This window comes from Eutrema salsugineum, unplaced genomic scaffold, assembly GCF_000478725.1.
Source record: "Eutrema salsugineum unplaced genomic scaffold, Eutsalg1_0 scaffold_13, whole genome shotgun sequence".
NCBI classification, from domain to species: Eukaryota; Viridiplantae; Streptophyta; class Magnoliopsida; order Brassicales; family Brassicaceae; genus Eutrema; species Eutrema salsugineum.
Window position 1 is genome coordinate 4,946,381 of NW_006256885.1, and position 18,487 is coordinate 4,964,867.

General features: G+C 35.6%; 3 protein-coding genes across 5 annotated transcripts; 2 read left to right on the forward strand and 1 right to left on the reverse strand.

The window, feature by feature from the left end:
• Positions 1-8,545: 8,545 nt before the first annotated feature.
• Positions 8,546-10,653, reverse strand: LOC18025290 (60S ribosomal protein L7-4). The gene is made up of 7 exons (XM_006407132.2): positions 10,507-10,653; positions 9,767-9,948; positions 9,581-9,678; positions 9,435-9,492; positions 9,260-9,339; positions 9,054-9,156; positions 8,546-8,867 (listed from the first exon to the last, which is right to left on the reverse strand). The coding sequence occupies exons 2-7, from the start codon at positions 9,944-9,946 to the stop codon at positions 8,652-8,654; spliced, it is 735 nt and encodes a 244-aa protein (XP_006407195.1). The 5' UTR covers positions 9,947-9,948; positions 10,507-10,653; the 3' UTR covers positions 8,546-8,651.
• Positions 10,654-10,774: 121 nt separating this feature from the next.
• On the forward strand, positions 10,775-13,749 carry LOC18025291 (serine/arginine-rich SC35-like splicing factor SCL30A). The gene is made up of 6 exons (XM_006407133.2): positions 10,775-10,969; positions 11,540-11,704; positions 11,974-12,051; positions 12,802-12,969; positions 13,062-13,193; positions 13,316-13,749. The coding sequence occupies exons 2-6, from the start codon at positions 11,559-11,561 to the stop codon at positions 13,572-13,574; spliced, it is 783 nt and encodes a 260-aa protein (XP_006407196.1). The 5' UTR covers positions 10,775-10,969; positions 11,540-11,558; the 3' UTR covers positions 13,575-13,749.
• A 1,600-nt stretch (positions 13,750-15,349) lies between these two features.
• LOC18025292 (glucan endo-1,3-beta-glucosidase 4) lies at positions 15,350-18,394 on the forward strand. Of its 3 annotated transcripts, none has more exons than XM_006407134.2 (5): positions 15,350-15,748; positions 16,295-16,379; positions 16,477-17,718; positions 17,829-17,856; positions 17,956-18,394. In XM_006407134.2, the coding sequence occupies exons 2-5, from the start codon at positions 16,322-16,324 to the stop codon at positions 18,128-18,130; spliced, it is 1,503 nt and encodes a 500-aa protein (XP_006407197.1). In that variant the 5' UTR covers positions 15,350-15,748; positions 16,295-16,321; the 3' UTR covers positions 18,131-18,394. The 3 variants fall into 3 exon arrangements, with proteins under 3 accessions (XP_006407197.1, XP_006407199.1, XP_006407198.1); XM_006407136.2 differs by having other exon boundaries at positions 15,396-15,748; positions 16,281-16,379; XM_006407135.2 differs by having other exon boundaries at positions 15,397-15,753; positions 16,283-16,379.
• The last annotated feature ends 93 nt before the right edge of the window (positions 18,395-18,487 follow it).

The following is an 18,487-nucleotide window of genomic DNA, read 5'->3' on the forward strand; positions in this document are numbered from 1 at the left end:
TGAAACGGAAGGAGTATTTAGAAAAAGTTCACTAATTTCTTTTAGCCTATCAAGTAACTGTCTATCGTCTATAATACGAGGGAAACGAACGACGATACCAAATAAAAGAAATTTTAAATTATATGTCACAACTCACCATTAGATCACAAAAATCAAAACTAAGACAAAAATGATCTCACCAGTAACCGAAAATCTCCTCTATTCGTCATCGCCACAATACTCCCAACTGCATTGAGCTGCTATTGCAAAACTATTTTGTAAGTCGTATGCTACCGCAAATTTGTTTCTACTTCTTTCTCTAATTGTTGTACAATTTTGAACTATGTTAACAAATTATTTTTGCAAACTTTCAAAAAGTCTTTTTACTAATTAAAAAGCAAGGTTTCATCTTTCTTCTTTTGTAGATAATTTTTTTGTTGATAAATAATTCAAAATTTGAAGAAAACAAATCACAAACCTGATATCGATACAAATATAATTAACGTGACCAGACTGGTTATAAAACCATAAGTCATTGTATTTTTCTGCATTTATAAATCTAATCCATATGAAAATCGTTTGAATTAATAACATTCAACAAATAATACAACTTCGATAAAACATGATTTCCAAATCACAAAATCGTGAACTTGGATTTCGTTCTCTTGATTTAGACCATGATTGTTCAAGAAAACTATAAAACCAAGCATCTTAGATTTCATTTGGCCCTTAAATAGGCGACATTTGAGAACATACACAATTACCAAATGAAATGAAAAGCCTATAGAAGATAAACCAGAACTACGTGTGATGCAATCACCAAATTATAGCAGAGAGCCGATATGAGGATCAGATTTGGATGAAACGGAACCAAGAAGAAATGAAGCTCTCGTAATCAATTGGAAGAGCCGAACCAGAGCGAGCCAAATTGAGCAGTGCAACCCGATCCAAGCTTTGCTAGTTTAGCCCGAATTTGAAGTTGGATTTCCTTTACCAAGATTGGCGACTGTTTAAAAATTCCCGAATGCAGACAAGCGTTTCGCTCATTCCATAGAAAATATGCTATTGCATGAAAGATAAGCTTGCAGATGATATTCAACTTTGAATGAGGAGATGGAGATTTAACCCAATTGACAGTAGCCGCAATGGAGGAAGGGACCGATAGAGAGTGATGTGTGAAACATGCCATCCAAACTGCTGAAGAATAAGAACACTCGAAGAAAATGTGAGACTTACTTTCAGGGGAGGCATTGCAAAGAAGACAAATACCACGGATATCCAAGCCCCATGATCGAAGACGGTCTCGGGTAGGAAGCCTGTTCCTCATGATTACCTAGAGTAAAAAGGCATGGTTAGGTATTCCGCCCTTAAACCAGACCGAACTGAACCAATGTACTGGAGGAGGCGACGGATGAAGAGAGAGCCAAGTCTTTTGAGTGGAGAACATTCCTGGGGGTTCAGCTAATGAGTTCCTCCATAGAAAAAAGTCAGGTTCCATTATAGTTGTGTCAGGCGTTGATGATGGGAGACAATCACAGAGGAGAACCAAAATAGGATGCCTTCTACGAGATAGAGACCAAGAACCATTCGAAACCACACTTGAGACTGATGCTAAAGAAGGAATTCCCGTGACACAAGGACCATTAACACCGGTAAGACTAATCAAAAGACCCAAAAAGGTCCAATCATCATGCCAAAAGAGAGCCCTATGACCATTCCTGACCTGGCACGAGAGAAAAGGCCTGGCAAGCTGACGGAAAAAAAAATGTTGTTTTTTTATAAAAAAAAAAAAAAAAAAAGCATTTTAGATTTTGTTAGCATATCATGAAACTATTTTAAATTAATCATATAGTACAATATTAGAAAAATGACATAGTTTGACGTAAACAAACTTAAGACCGTACAGAACTCGCAACGTGTCGAGTTCACATTGCACCACGAGGATGATGTCTGCTTTCTAAGTACCACACCGTACCTAACATGGAGACAACCGTATCTTATTGACGGCACTCAAATTTATGACACTTTTTCTGTCTTCAAGAATCTTCAGATTGTGAAATGGTAAATAAAGCCAGCTTTTTTTTTCATTTAATTAACGACGGACTAATGACATAATTATACAAGCGTCTAAATATGATATCTGAACTAATTATATAATTAGTTCATGTAAAGTTTACTAGTCGCAAATTAAATGGACTCAATGATTGTGTATTTATTAGTAGTAATTTATTACCCAACTTGTCATACGTACAACTTGGCTAAACTTTCTATACTATTGAGATCATTTGCCCAAGTAACACTTATGGAACTCTACTCAAGTTATAAAAAACACATTAAAACCTACAGATTAAAATCTAGATGCCGTTGATATGATAATAAAAGAGATAGGTAAGGAAATAAAGTCAAAGGACGAGAAAAGGATGAATAAATAGTTAGTAGTAAATGGGGTTTACGTAGCTTATGTAATAAAGTCAAAGGACGAGCTAGAGAGTGATATCGTAACAGCCAGAAGCCAGCTGGGAAACACAAGGGACGAATTAAATAATGCCAGAGAGGTTGAAATCGTCATAACCAAGTTTATTTAAATAATCAGTATAGTAACATATTTTTCTTTTCTTAAAAGGAAAAATGTAAAGAGACCAAAAGAATAACAAAGCCGCAAAATTCCAAAAGAAGACGCGGGTTGGGTAAAAAGTGCACCGACGCGACGACAAGTACGAGTGAAGCGAACGGAACCCACCAGTGTTTCGGTGCACCGTCTCGTACTCTATTATTTGCTCTGTCTCACCTTTTCCAGAGAGAGAAAGAAAGTACGGCCACTCTTTGCTTTGTTGACATTTGCTGGATTTTGTAGTCTCTTGTTGACTCGACTCATTCAATAACTCGTCTACAGTTTTTCTCTACTGCTCTTCTGTCTCAACGTGTGGAATGGATATCTTATCATTACAAAATATTTCGAGTCTGTAAATTAAAAGTCGTGAGTAAAAAAGTTGATTGTTAGAAATGCAAATGTTTCTCATTTATTAGACGGTAGAAGAATAAAGACAAATGAGTAAACCCAAAAAGCGAAGTCATTGTGGACTTTATATGGATACCAAATTAATACTCTATCCAAATTTATTTAGTTGTCGTTTTAAAGTTATACACACAAATTAAGAAAATATTAATTATATTAACTTTTCAATATAAAAACATTATTAATTCTCTATTTCAATACAATTCAACCAATAATAAAACAAATTGCATAATAAAAATAATTATAAAAAACTAATAAATGTTACATTAAAAACTGAAAACAACAACTAATTTAACACAAACAAAATTCTCTAAAACGACAACTAATAAAAAAACGGTGGGAGTATTTTATTACTTCATCTATCTGTGATCTATATACCTCTTATGTGGTGTATTAACTGATCAAAGATATTTATGATTTGATTGTTTTAACTAATTAAATTGTACTCCTAAAAGTATTCATTTACGATCTACAAATGATGTTCAGGATTAAACAGTAACTTGTTGTTTCTGTAGTTAAACACATTATTTTATACTCCATAGAAATGGAAATACAGATAATAAAAGCTAACTGTTTATGCTAGAAGTTCATAAAAAAATAAGGTTTCTCCTTACAAATAATTAAATTTATATTGTATGCATCGTAATTGTAAGAATTAAATTAACGTTGACATCTTCTACCACCTTATAGTAATAGGTTAGAGCATCAGTAATGATAGTACTTCATTAGGGGTATTTAACCAATAAAATAATATTAAAGTTAAGTATTCCAAACTAAAAATTACTCCCTCTGTTTTATTATAGTTGATTTTCTAAATATTTACACACAGATTAAGAAAGCTATAAATGCTCAATTATTTACTGTTTATTTTTGTTAATTAAGTTATTTTACAACTGATTTCATTATTTTTATTATTACTTTTTCTTTTCTAACTGTGCATTAATGGAGTAAAGTAACATGCATTAATATTATTCATTCAATTTAAAGAAGATACAAGTATTAATTAGATGTAGGAAATCAAATATTATGAAACAAGAAAAAAAACCTAGAAAATCAATTATAATAAAACAGAGAGAGTAGTATTTTGTTGTCTCCAATACCAAGGAATTCTTAAAAAAGGAAATATTGTAATTTATGTTATTTGGAAGACATATATTACCACGGAGCGATGTTTTTAAAAAAAAAGAAAAAATATTTCATTTCTTTGGACCAGTAGCGATGTGCCATATATGCTCAAACATCGCTTCTTGCAGACCTTATTTAGGAATCGCTACTTGAGTTTTAATTTCAATTAAATGTGGGCTTAAGTACGCCTAAAATAACGCTTAAGAATCAGCGTTGCAGATGCCCTTAACAGTACGATTCTAATCGATGAATCCACGTTGACCTTTTTTCACACGGTTTTACTTAATGATTTGTTTTTTTTTTTGGAACATTACTTAATGATTTTCTTCCAACGTTACTAGCAATTTCAAGGGATATATTATTATGAATTGACTTATTCATTTTGTCTAGATATTGTATCACTAGATAGTGATTGCCGATGGAAACTGTCAATTTGTTAGTTTCTTTGTTTTCTTAGAGGAATTTCGCTTGTTAAAATCAAGGTTTAAGCTACATATATATTTTCTTTTTTGGTTAAAAAGCTACAAAAAGTGGGTCTACCAGTTATTGAAAGAGTCAGTTAGAACAACAACTCCTCAACCAAATCAGCACGATATCATAATTTTACACATTTACCGGTTCAAACCTCGGATTTTTATTTTCCTTTAAAGAATTGAAAATGGGACTAAGCTAAGGGAAAACTAAAGCTAAATGAAATGAAAAATTTAAAGTAACTATTATTGTGTTGAGGTGATAGAACATAACACATATAAGACAAAATAAATATTGTCATCCATCGACATCAGCAGTTACATCATGACCGTCCATTTCAATGGAGGGCCAAAACTTATGGTTATAGCATACTTAATGAGATGTTTCCATTAGGTCAAAAAGTTCTAAAGTTATTAATAGCTAGTTCATCTACTTTGGAATATATATGTTATATCAAGAAATAGTTTTTTTTTTTTTTTTTCTGCCAAACATATAAGTATATATAGTTTAATAATGGGATCTGTATCATTTGAATCCTAGCTTTATAAGGGATTTTTTTATGCAATTTTTTTTGAAGCTTGGCCTAACGGCCTAGTACATTTATTAGTCTTTGTATGTGATCTAAACGGTATAATACTACTATTATCATAACCCATAGGATTACCCAAATTTATTGCATATAACCACAACAAAATAAGCTATATGGGCATACTAGCACATTATTTATTACTCATAATTTTTTTCTTAAACAAGAATGAAGCTAGAGAATTGTTATAAAAACCATGGGATTTTAAGGTCTCAGTCTTGGGGTCAAAATCAAGACTTTTTCACATTTTGATGGAGTCAGACTCTTGATGTCACACTATTTATAGAACTTGAACCGCAAGTTGGTCTATGAAAAGTACTCATAAAACAACTTTAAGTATATGAAGTCAAAACGTTAAGTGTTGCCCAAGAAAATTATGGTCAAGTCAACTAGACATAATTTAAATGAACAGGGGAAGATGAAAATTTAAAGCAACGTTGATCTTTTGAGTGCTACTTTACATATACGAGGCCTTTTTTCTACCTCAGCTACAGAAAATAACCGAGCCACCAAGGCATCAAGACATTTGTGGTGATGATCAGCAGACCAACCATGTAGTTATTTATAATATTAAAATTCAAATGGTACACATAATTACGTAATTATTGGATAATCATGATTATAATTAATGAAACATCTTAGTTAGGATAGGTACGACCATGTACAATCCATGCCTTTCAATCACAAACCACAAGGTGATCAGATCTAGACTATAGTCTATAGAAGAAGATCATATACATCCAAAAATCAATTAAGAGACTTGATTTGTTTAAAGACCACACATATACACAAGTACTACAGCTAATCGATGTTAATCATGCAGATTATGTAAAACATGTTTAGTAGTTGAACCAATTTAATATTCAGATTATAGTCTGGTTTAGCCTTTTTGGCATATAATTATATGGGTCCATAAAAAATTATTTTTTTCCCCGATATATCACAAAAGATCACAGTTATTTACTAAACTAAACACCAAACAGACATACGTTTATTTTTGTTAAAGAATTAAGACAAATGCGTTTTACAATAGCCAATAAGAAAATGGATGCAAATAAATGTTCTTAATTAATGAAAACGATGAAACCAAAAAACTCAGATTAGCATCTTTAGTGGACTTTAGATTGATTAACAAATGGAAAAAAAATTATGATGGAATAACCACAAATTAGGATAATAATCAGAACTTTTATCCAATAATTTGCTCGAACATAGTTATAATGACATTAAAATTTTGATATTTTAGCAAATGGTTGTTGAAAAATAAACGAAGAAGCAAATGCACATGTAAATAGAAATATATTATCAACTTCTTCGATTCCTTTTTAAACTTAGCTGAACCAATTTGTAAAATTTCAGCGAAATATTAAATATCGTCATGCCGTCATATTTCCCGCTGATCACATAAGCTATCATTTGCAGCCAATAAAGTATCCATAATAACCGTAACCAAAACGATCTAACTATTAGACTACAAGAACTTCATCACAATAATGCAAAACGTTTGAACTGCAACAACTCGAGACTGATTGAAGCAAAATAAGAATATACTTATATACATATAAGAGAGTTATAGGAAATCATATTCACGAGAAACAGAAAAAAAAATTATCAATGATGAGTACACTAAATCCAGACCATGTGCTTGTATTTGTAAGTTAACCATATCAGTTTTCAGAATCAGAAAAAAAATTATAATAATAAACAAACCAACACAAAGATTTCAAGTCAAAGCCATAGAAAAACCCTACAATTAAGAGACACAGATCATAATGGTACAAAGCTGGCTAGCACAACAACAACCCCAAGATAGAGCCATAGATTCAATGCAATGTATACCTTCTATTGACAAAATTCTGATTCTCTGTCTCTTTCCATCTGATCTTTATTATCCATATTTTCCTTTATTATATGTGATTCTTGTGTTTGAGTCTCTGTGTGGAGACATTTCATTGGCTCATGACAAGTTCGAGCAAGTTTCAAAATCATAAGCCATTTCTGGTATTCCATAGGTCACCTGTTATCGTCAAGCGACTTACCTGTCACCCAAAAACAAAATCAAGCAATTCAGATGCATTGATATCTCATTCTCACCTACCATTCCATTTTTTTTTTCGTCAAACACCTACCATTCCATTTTAAATCTTGATTTTGGAACAAAAAAAAAAAAGATTACTCTGCACTCTGCATATGATTTGTAATTTGAAATATCCATGATTACAAGTCAACAAAATAAACCAATATTGATTTTGTGTAAAATATGATGGAGAAGTTAAAGTAGTGAATTAAAAAGTTGTAGTTTTGAATATGATAACATCATGTTTTTTTTTTCTTCTGATTCCTTCTTATCGTGAAATGTACAGAGACAAGTACAACTAGCTGTACTTGGACTTGGAGTCATTGAAAACATTAAATGTCATGAATGTGAACAAGTTTGCGAGACTAAACTATGCATCAACAAGGTACTACGGAAAAATAAGATCTGGGAATTATTTAGTTTAATTAATGAGCCACTATTGAAGCCACATGGGGATTGTGATAAGTTTTAGAGACAAAGTTTGCATGATATGGCTTAACTAGGCAGAATATTAGCTGGATATAACAACACTCCTTTGACACAATAATCTCTCCAACGATTCAGCAGTTATTTTTTTTATAGAAAAACATGTTTCATGCATGAATCTGGTAGGCACTAGAAACATGATGACTCTGCGTTAGAGGTCTTCTAAGACAAAAACTGGCTATGTTTGATTTCCGCATGTAGAGGAATATCTAGTAATAAACTATCGTTAGTTAAATGTAACGGTTTAACTCACATCGAATCTATCTGTTTCACTTCTCTCGGGTTCATGTTCAGTGGGATTAGGGCCCTGTTACAGGAGCCCACCAATATCCCCTCGCTTCTCGACTATCTGCAATGATGTTTTGTATGGAGGGGCTTCTACTTACATTTCAAATGTTTGTGTCTACTAAGAATGGTAAAATACAAGTTCGACAGTCAAATTGCTCTAGATTTGCGATGACTGTAACATCACTATACATATTGAGTGCATAATAAGAAAACGTCCATCTCTAAAACATGGCCACAAATCAAAGTGTATGGTTTCAAACATTGTAGTCTCTCCGGCCGATTTGTAATACGAATAAAGAGAAATATGACTGTTTTTGTTCAATCAAGTGTATTCATCGTTCCAGTTCTACCAATGAGGGTGCATGTTTTATTTTGACTAAAATGATCTTTTACATAAGAACACTAATTGATTCTCCTTGTCTGTATTCTTCGACCTGATGAGCGCATAAGCATTGACAAGAATAAGCCAGAATAAGGCTTAACCTCTTTGTTTTTTTTAGCTTTCATTTTAGTTTCGTTTTTAATTGAAATAGTCAAATACTATAAATGGAATATCATATCATTTTTCTCATCTCTGTTTTTGACCACTGAGTTCCAGAGCAAAAACGCTTATAGTAAAGAGCTCAGTTCATTCTCCTAATGAGCTCGTTAATGAAGTTCTCGCGGTTTCCAGCGTCTCCACCTTCTACGTAATGGTTCCTCTTCTTCTTCATCCCTCCCAATGGCGCCTTCAGCTGGAATGGCCACAAAAAGTTGTTGGCTTCTTTGAAATGTGGCCCAACCGTCATGATCTCGTGGATCAGATCCTCCACGCATATTATGCCATGCTTTCCTAGGCCCTGAAACCATCGGGGAACAGAAGTATGTAAATTTAGAGAAGGCTTAGACTTTCGGTGATAAACATACCTTCTAGACTAATTGGTTCCAGCATTGGTGATAAATCACTAACTTTCCAAAGGGCAGGAGTAAAGGCAAGAGAACAAATCCTAACATCAAAATCAAGGAAATAGGCTGATGGAATTCACCTGGTCTATGATGGAGTTGTCTGTCAAGGCAATCCTCTGGTGGTTAAGCTTTCCAAAACCACGTTTGTAGACCAATTCCTTCACACTTTTTAAGTTTGGGTATCTGAGGAAAAGCGAGAGACTTGTCAATGGGTAAGACTAGGATAGTTAAGTTAAACTGAGAATGAAAATAAAAAGTTTTGAAATGTAAAGGAGAAGAGGCGTACCCATAGGTCACATAAGGTTCAACACGGCGAAGCATGTTAATGGTCGCCTTGTTGACCTTCAAGAACACTCCATTGAAAATCTGCAATGAATTATACAAGTGTCAGATACGATCCCTTTTTGATTCAAATTTGGTTTTAGTGTAGACTTTTCAAGTTCTCATCATAAGATTCTTACCTGTCTCAGACGCAGAAGCTGCAAAATCTTCTTTGTCTTTGGATCAATGGCATTGATACTGATGAAAGAAAGACAAAGACGAAGTGAGCAAACAGTAATACAAGTAGCAACATTCTATAAACTTGGGAGATATAAGATCTCATTACCCTCGGATACGGATAATGAAAAGCAGTTTTGCTTCTGGGTCGACATAAAAGCCTCCTTTCAGTTTTGCCTCACGCTTCAGCTGGATTAATTCCTTTTCCTGAAGAGAACAAGCAGCAGAGACTCTCCGTGAATTTGCATTTCTCACTTTAGAAAATTTGCAAATCAAACTTGTAGAAAAATATTACCTTCCCTTCGTACTCCTTGGAGTACTGCTTGGCTCGGTTATATATGAGCTTCCTCTTCTCAGCATTCTGTTTTTTCGTGGCCTCAAGCTCCTGTTTCTTGGCAAGTGCCCATTCTTCCTCCCTCTTTCTCTTCTTCAACACTGACTCAGGAACAACAGTCTTGGCTTCTGCTTCAGTCATTTCTGTGAATGACATAGCCAAATAACATAACTGGATTACATTATCGTCTTTAGTGGGTATTACCAAAGAGAGTGGATTTAACTACATTTGTCATGGAGAGGGGAACTGGAATAGCATATACGAAACTTAATAAGATCAAAGCAGGATATGCAGAATTTCAGACAGCAAAAGAGAAAGCCAAAATGATCAAGTTTTGGATAATCAGGCACTATGTAGAATAGTTTAACCACAACCAAAAGAGCACCCTCTCTTAGAATAACTGGAAATGCGTTACATGAGTGGTTTGACTCAAAAACTTTGGCCAAAATGAAACAAAAGGTTTTAGGCTTAAAAAAAAAAAATCAAAACTTTATGTCAATTACTTGCATCATCCTCATGTATGTTGCAAGCTTGAAACAAACCTAAAGAAGGGTCTAAAAGAGATATATCCAATTGCATTATTTCACAGTGGTTATGACATTCATGAACTAATCTAATTGCTGGATCGCAGACGTTGTTTTAGAAGCTTCATAAAGTCGACATCTTTTTAGGGCAAACAGAGCCGAAAAGAAAAGACTCACCGGCGATCACGAACGTCGACGGGAGAACAAAGAGAGACGGCGAGTGAGAAGAGAGAGAGACCCAAATGTAGTTATACTCTGACCGGGCGGGTAATTAGGGTTTCGTTATGTTTCAATGATTGAGGAATTACCGAAATCTAGTACATTAAAAGGGTCTACATGTAATAAAGAAAGTATGGGCATAAAACCAAACTTTCGAGATAATTTGGAGGCAAAAGTTGACAAAGGAAACCAATAAAAAGGATGGATTTGGAGGGAAACATATGCAAATAAAATAAAATAAAGACTGAAGAAACCCTAATGACCTGCTCGTTCCAGACCATAAGATCTAAAACACAAAGTACAATTTTCCTTTCTTGCCTAATCAATCACTCTCTCTCTCTCTTCTCCACTTACTTCCGCGCCGCTTCCCCTCTGGTTTTCTTATCCGTCCGTCGCTCTTTCAACACCGTCCTTAGCTGTGGTAAGCCTCTCGATGCTTCGTCGGCCGCTCTCCTTCTTCTTCTCCTTCTTCTTCTTCTTCTTCTCCGAAACGTTGCAGATCGGAGACTTTCGTTTTTGATACCACATAAAGTTCAACTTTCTATCGATTCCGGGGAACCCATTCTATCAAATTGATTCTTTTTTTCGGATTTGTATTCTTGGTACAAAGTTTCGTTGCAAGGATGGATCTTTCTTTTTTATGGCACTTATATAGTAAATTCAAGTGGAAAAAAGCTCGTGCTTTAGCGTTTTCTAATTAAGCATATATAATTGGTCTTTGCTGTTGTTGTTATTCTTTGATTGGGTTCTTAAGAAGCATAAATTTGTATCTATTATGTTCTCCAATGACATAGTTATTGGTTTATATGTTAATCCACATTTGGTATTTGTTAGCTTAGAAATTGGTGAATTTAAATTTGGTTTTATACTTTACTGAAGTTTTCTTGATGCTGGTGTGTTAGCTTGTGCTTGTTTCTCTCTTATTTCTTAAGCATCTGATCACATCTGGCAATTTCTAACTCAGTTTCGATTGGTTGTTTGATTGATACAGAGATTGAAGCCTAGACCCAATGAGGGGACGAAGCTACACCCCTTCACCACCAAGGGGTTACGGAAGGAGGGGCCGGAGCCCTAGCCCCCGTGGCCGATATGGTGGCAGTCGTGACAGGGATCTCCCAACCAGTCTTTTGGTTCGCAACCTACGTCATGATTGCAGGTATGTTCTGTACTGTTTCATGTTTACGTGCTTCCTTATTTAGGCTTGTGTGAAAGGCTTTGAGAAAAGCTGATGTTTGACTCATCATCATAGATTGATAGATATGTCGCGTTCAGTGGATGCTTGTTTTGTAGCAGAAATATATAAGAAGCGTGTAAAATGTCCCGTTTCTATATAGAGCATTGCAATAGGTTAACTATGTTTTTCCTCAACTTTTGGGAGGTACTAAAAAGTTCTTCTCTGCTTACCTTTATTCTCTTTTTCTCCAGGCAAGAGGATCTTAGGAGGCCATTTGAGCAGTTCGGTCCTCTCAAGGACATTTACCTTCCGAGGGATTATTATACTGGGTGAGCATGCTCAGTGGATAGGACATTAAATGTTTAAATGTTTGATCACACAAGGCATTATATTACTTTTGCTTCAATTAGATCGTGTCTCTATCTTATCTTTTTCTTTTGCTGCGTATACCAATTTTTGTGAATCCTGTTTGTCTTCAATTATTTTATTCCAAGTAGCCTTCCTACATCTTCACACCTGCAACTTATGAATTCTTTGATTTATAATTTTTTTTCTGAAATGTCTTAGATGTTGGAGATCTCCTTTATTTTATTTCCATTTTTCCTTTGGGGCTTTGAAAAGTTTTTATCTACATTTGAATATTCAGCCTTAGTAAGTAGTACCCATACTATTCTAGTGATTTAGGTTCCATGTTCGATCACAATCAAAGGGTGTTTATTGAAGTTGTTGAGGTTTAACAGTTGACGTAAAGAATTGAAGAGACCATTGAAGTAATTAGAGTTCTTTGGAAGATGTTCTAAATGGTATTGACGGTTGGAAGGAAGTTGGGTTTGAATTCAATTTTGAAGATGTATCAAGTCTTGGAGACTGAAGTCATCTTTATACTAAATTTTGCAAGGTTTGCAGGCAAGTGCTTGCTTTTTTTTTTTTCATGTTTATCGTGATGGCTTCTATTGCAGGAGACTGTAATCCCAACTTTTGTTCAAAAAGGCTTCTTGTCCAGTCGGTAGATCTTCCTTGGTCACTCTGTTTTTGGTTCCGAGTCTGAGATTTTGTTTGCTTATTGGGATTTGTTGCAGAGATCCACGTGGGTTTGGTTTCATTCAATATGTGGATCCTTCTGATGCTGCTGAAGCAAAACATCACATGGAAGGTTATCTTCTTCTTGGTCGTGAGCTGACTGTCGTATTTGCAGAAGAAAACCGGAAGAAGCCAACTGAAATGAGAACAAGGGATCGAGGTGGAAGGTGAATTGAGATTCTTCCTCCTTTGAAAACTTTTAGTCTTGTCTACAACGATAACTTGATCTCAAAGTTGTGTATTTGTTTAATGTATGTAGGAGCAACAGGTTCCATGACAGAAGACGTTCTCCTCCTCGTTACTCTCGTTCTCCTCCCCCTCGTCGTGGTGGTAGAACACGGTCACGTAGCCGCGACTATAATTCTCCTCCCCTTAAAAGACATCAATCTAGGTAAAGACTAGAAGCTTCACATGCCCTGTCTGAATTTCATTACTGCTGTCCGATGACACTAACGTAAAGTTCGTTGATGGATTTAAAACCATTCTCTTCTCTCCAACTATGTTTTATGGCAGGTCTGTCTCGCCTCAGGATAGACGATACGAGAAGGAGAGGTCATACTCTCGCTCACCACCACATAATGGCTCAAGGGTTCGCAGTGCAAGTCCTGGGAGGGTGAAGAGCCATAGCCGGAGCCCAAGAAGAAGCGTGAGCCCAAGAAGAAACAGGAGCTACACGCCTGAACAAGCCAGGAGCCCTGTCCCTAGGCAGAGCAGGAGCCGGAGCCTAAGCCCTCGTGGAGAACGTAATGGTGACCGTTCTCCTAGCCAGTGATTGATTTACACAAAACCACCCCATGTATCTCTTTGGTTTACGCTCTTAGTTTCTTCCTTACCCAAGTTACTGAAACCATGTTCGTCTTCTTTTTGGATTTTCCCGATCGGGAGTTTTTTATTATGTCGTGTTTAATTAAAAAAAAATGAACGATGCATATGTACTTCTCTGTTTTCGCATTTTTGTGTTCTGTATTTTTAGCTTCTAAAATCCAAAACTTGTGATTCGTATTTTATCTTTTGTTTAATGACTTTAATTGATTTTGAAAATCACAATCGCTTTGTTACAAGAGGATATAAAAAAGTCGGACAACAGTTTTAAATCAACAAAGATTTTCCTATTACAGCTTCGGATAAGCCAGCAGGTAGTGTTGAAGTTTCAGATTACTGATATTCACAAATTATTCATATTCGTTTGTTTCGTGCACCCGAACTCTAACCTGATCAAGATTTTCGACTCGTCTACCAAAAAACGATTTCGAGACATGAATGATCTTGAGACATGACATTGATGTAGCATGTGCTTTTTTTTGTCATCTTATCTCATTAGATCCCATCTATCGTTGTTATGGTGAAGGAAAAGGGACCTGTTAGAAAAATCCTCCAGATTTATCAGGTAACCCGAAGACTTTTTAACTCCACCTTTCCCACTTTTCCAGCTATTTTCTTCTATTTTCTATTTTGTTTTCCCTTCCTTTTCAAATAATGCGAAAAGTTTGTTTTCTCTATATTTATTTACATATTATTAAATTTTAATTTCAAATGGTCATATGATTTTATGTGTCTTATTTGTATTTTTTTTTTTGCTCAAAGAGTTTATGTGTCTTATTAAAAATGTATGTTTTCTTCTTAGCCGTGATATTTTGGGTTGCGTTTACTTGACTTGCCCGAGTCTCTTATATAATCCAGTCCGACCAAAGTCTTGGTCGTCGCAGGTTTCTGGAATTATTTTGAATTTTCAGTTTTCCCCATAGAGCACGTTGCTTGAATATTAAACTTTAATACAAGGCGATGATGTCGATGATATTTCTTGTTTATTTTTTTGAAAAAAATTGAAAAATATATGTGGAAAAGTTATCGATTTCAAGAATAATGTAATTGACAATTATCATTTAAAAAATTATACGAGACCAGTATATGTAGTCAATTCGTTCAGAACTTCAGAGTCGTTACTACTCGTAAATGTAAAAATGACGATGAATTTATTTTATAATTTTGAAGACTTGTGGTGATGAACGAAATCACGGAATCAAGAGTAACTAGAGAGCTTCCAAGATAAATACTATTAGAAGAAGAAAAGGTTGAACAGAAATGGAATCAAGCTCAATCGAAGATGAATGAGCTTGAGGGACAAAGGAAGAAGAAGTTTGGGAACAGAATTTCTGTTATTGAGTAAAGGGGAAAATACCGTAGCTATATACAATTGTCAGCTAATAATATCCATAACAAACTGTGTAACTATTTACAGATCATATTTACCATTGAATCATACCAAACTATAATCCAATAAATACGTTTAAAGAGTCCCTAACAATAAAACATTTGGAAATTATGCACATGAAATTAGCAATCACATGGATCTTTCATTTGATTCAAATTTATATATAGTTTAATAAAAGGGCAAAACCGAAAAGAACATGAGAAGAGTGTGGAAACTGTAGTCTGCAGCTACGCAAAATCTTGTTTTTTTACGTAATTATTAATTCCCTTTTTATTAAGAAGGTGGGATAATATAGCCGTATAGTAGGTGTCAAGAATAAAACTTGTATAATTAGAGATGTATGTATATGTAATTTGTTATTTAATAGCTTATTTAACTCTTTGAACTTTGAAGCCTCACCTTCCCACACAGTCACACACACCTCTCTGGTTTCCCACGCATTAAAGTGAGAGAAAACCAAGTTAAACTGAGAGCACAGCAATCTCTGAATATCTTTTTTTTTTTTTTCATTTTTTCCCCTTTCCTCCATTTCGAAAATAATTTTCGCCGAAAGGAAAGAAAAAGTCTTTACTTTTTTTTTTCCTCGGTGGGTTCATTACACTACAAACATCTCTGAATCTGCTTAGCCCTGTTCTGTCTCTACAGCAAAACCTCGAGAGTTTTTTTCTTTTCTTTCTTTCTCTGTGATCTAAATCCTCTCCGAGTGAATCCTGAAGCGGACAAGCTCTAATTAGGTAGTGTACTAATAATTTCTTGATTTTTGCATCTGGATATTTTGATTATTATCGCACTGTTGTTGTCTTAGCTTGTGTCCGAACCAGCTTTTCACTAGAATCTTCCACATTTTTCTTCGCTCTGCAAATCCTGTTTGCAGAGAACATGTCTCAAAGAACGAAACGACAAAAGAGTAAAGATAAGATAGAAAAAAAAAAAAGCGTGGCTTCTCGAATGCTCGATGGGTTACTGTTTTGACTGTTTAGCTTGTTCTATTCGCAGAGCGTTAGATTAGTGTCTATACTCCAATAATTTTACTTCCTTTCGGAAATCCTCATTTATATATATATGATTTAGTATCTAAAGTTGCTTACTTGATTTTAGGGTTCTTACCATATTTGACGAGTCTCAATTATTACTCTCCTGAAAAAGCAAAAAAACAAATAAAAAACAGTTTTTGCTGAGTTAGTGAGAAATCTACAATCCATGCCTTGTTGAGATTGAAGTTGCTGTTACAATCATTAGCATTTGACTCAGTTTTGAACTTGTCAGAGTTTTTTTTATAGGTTTAGTGCTTCAAGCTCTCGGTTCCAATGTTGCTTCCGAGATGGTCAATCTTGCTCCTAATTTCGATTCTTGCGACTACAAACGGTAATTTCTTCAGATCACAATACATTATCTCGAGTCTTTCTTAGTCTGGTCAAGTTCCAAGACTCTGAATCCGTTTAAAAACTGAATCTTTATACAGCTGCATTCATCGGCGTAAACATCGGGACAGGTCTCACCAACATGCCGTCGCCTTCTGACATTGTAACGCTTCTCAAATCACGACAGATCACACACGTTCGTCTCTATGATGCCAATAGCCACATGCTCAAAGCATTTGCCAACACCAGCATCGAAGTAATGGTCGGTGTAACCAATGAGGAAATCCTCAAAATCGGACGGTATCCATCAGCAGCAGCTTCATGGGTTAACAAGAACGTCGCTGCTTATGTACCTTCAACTAACATAACCGCCATTGCTGTTGGTAGCGAAGTTCTCACCATAACTCCACACGTGGCTCCGATTCTCGCCTCGGCTCTCAACAACATTCACAAGGCTCTTGTGGCTTCTAACCTCAACTTCAAGGTCAAAGTTTCGAGCCCTATGTCTATGGATATAATGCCTAAACCGTTTCCTCCATCTACATCGACTTTTAGCCCGTCTTGGAACACGACCGTTTACCAGCTTCTCCAGTTCCTGAAGAACACGGGTTCTTTTTTCATGTTGAATGCGTATCCTTACTACGGTTACACAACCGCCAACAAGATTTTCCCGCTTGAATACGCCTTGTTCAAGCAGCTTTCTCCGGTGAAGCAGATTGTTGATCCCAACACGCTTTTACATTACAACAGCATGTTTGATGCTATGGTTGATGCTGCTTACTACTCAATGGAAGCTTTGAATTTCTCCAAGATCCCTGTCGTTGTCACGGAGACTGGCTGGCCTTCGTCTGGTGGAGCTGGTGAAGCTGATGCAAACTTGGCTAACGCCGAGACTTTCAACAGTAACTTGATCAAGCGAGTGTTGAACAACTCAGGCCCTCCTAGCAGACCAGACATACCTATAAACACATACATCTACGAGCTGTACAACGAAGATAAGCTGTCTGGACCAGTCTCGGAAAGAAACTGGGGGATTTTGTTTCCTAATGGAACATCGGTTTATCCTCTTGGCTTAACCGATGGCTCTGAATCTGCTGGTTCAACGTTGTTCTGCGTGGCTAAAGCGGATGCTGAAGAAGATGAGTTGGAGGGCGGTTTGAATTGGGCGTGTGGTCAAGGAGGAGCTAACTGTGCCCTGATTCAACCAGGCCAAGCTTGCTTTTTCCCGAACGATATCAAGAGCCATGCTTCTTTTGCTTACAATGACTATTACCAGAAGAAGAAAAGTACAGGTGGAACTTGTGACTTTAGTGGCACAGCCATCACTACGACTAGAGATCCTAGTAAGTTTTTCTCGATTTTCTCTGATCAAATCATCGCTATAAAAATTCTATAAAGTCTATGCGTACATGTTGCTTGAAATCTCAAATTTGGTTGCTTGTGCGTTTTGCAGGTTACAAAACATGTGCATATACTGGAAGGTAAACAATCAGGATTTTATTTTTATTCTAGTTTCTAAACCTTTTGAAAAACGCAATATTTGCTTAACTCACATGGAAATCTTTTTCAATCTATCTCAGCCCAAACGCAAACGCAACGGGAGGGAACTTTCCTACGACTGCGTTAGGACCCGTAAGTCCATTGGTAGGGAACGCAAACGCACTTATCATCTCCATCTACCATCTTCCCTTCTTAGCACCGTTAGCTCTCACACTGCTACTACTACTGTTACTTCAGCCTGACCGCCTTTTGTAGATCGTTGGCCACAACGCGGTTTTGTAGTAACCGGAGATGTCTAAAGGCGGCTTGGTTTTTTTCCGATTACCAGTATTTATTGTTTTAATGTGGTGTAGTGTAACTGTGTAAGTGTAGCTAGAGAGAGAGATCACATGTTGTCATTCTTCTTGTTTCATCTTTGAGCTAAAATTTTCGAATTAGAGTGATTGAAATTTCATTTTCAAATGAATCATTGCCTTGTATTTATTGAAAATTTATGGAGATCTTCCGTTATTCTTGGTATTCAGAAAACAAAAATTCATAGGACAATTTGACATTGGAGGATCTTATACTTAATTTTATTTCCAAAATTAACGAAATTTGAATAATCATTTA

What these genes read in the sequence shown, in the direction of transcription:
- LOC18025290 (XM_006407132.2), bottom strand. Translation starts at nt 9,946, where the DNA reads ATGACTGAAGCAGAAGCCAAGACTGTTGTTCCTGAGTCAGTGTTGAAG. An exon ending in CCAAGGAGTACGAAGGGAAG is followed by an intron (nt 9,679 to 9,766) that starts GTAATATTTTTC and finishes TGTTCTCTTCAG; the next exon opens with GAAAAGGAATTAATCCAGCT. An exon ending in GAACCTTATGTGACCTATGG is followed by an intron (nt 9,157 to 9,259) that starts GTACGCCTCTTC and finishes GCTTTTCCTCAG; the next exon opens with ATACCCAAACTTAAAAAGTG.
- LOC18025291 (XM_006407133.2), top strand. Translation starts at nt 11,559, where the DNA reads ATGAGGGGACGAAGCTACACCCCTTCACCACCAAGGGGTTACGGAAGG. An exon ending in AACCTACGTCATGATTGCAG is followed by an intron (nt 11,705 to 11,973) that starts GTATGTTCTGTA and finishes CTTTTTCTCCAG; the next exon opens with GCAAGAGGATCTTAGGAGGC. An exon ending in CTTAAAAGACATCAATCTAG is followed by an intron (nt 13,194 to 13,315) that starts GTAAAGACTAGA and finishes GTTTTATGGCAG; the next exon opens with GTCTGTCTCGCCTCAGGATA.
- LOC18025292 (XM_006407134.2), top strand. Translation starts at nt 16,322, where the DNA reads ATGTTGCTTCCGAGATGGTCAATCTTGCTCCTAATTTCGATTCTTGCG. An exon ending in CACTACGACTAGAGATCCTA is followed by an intron (nt 17,719 to 17,828) that starts GTAAGTTTTTCT and finishes TGCGTTTTGCAG; the next exon opens with GTTACAAAACATGTGCATAT. An exon ending in ACATGTGCATATACTGGAAG is followed by an intron (nt 17,857 to 17,955) that starts GTAAACAATCAG and finishes AATCTATCTCAG; the next exon opens with CCCAAACGCAAACGCAACGG.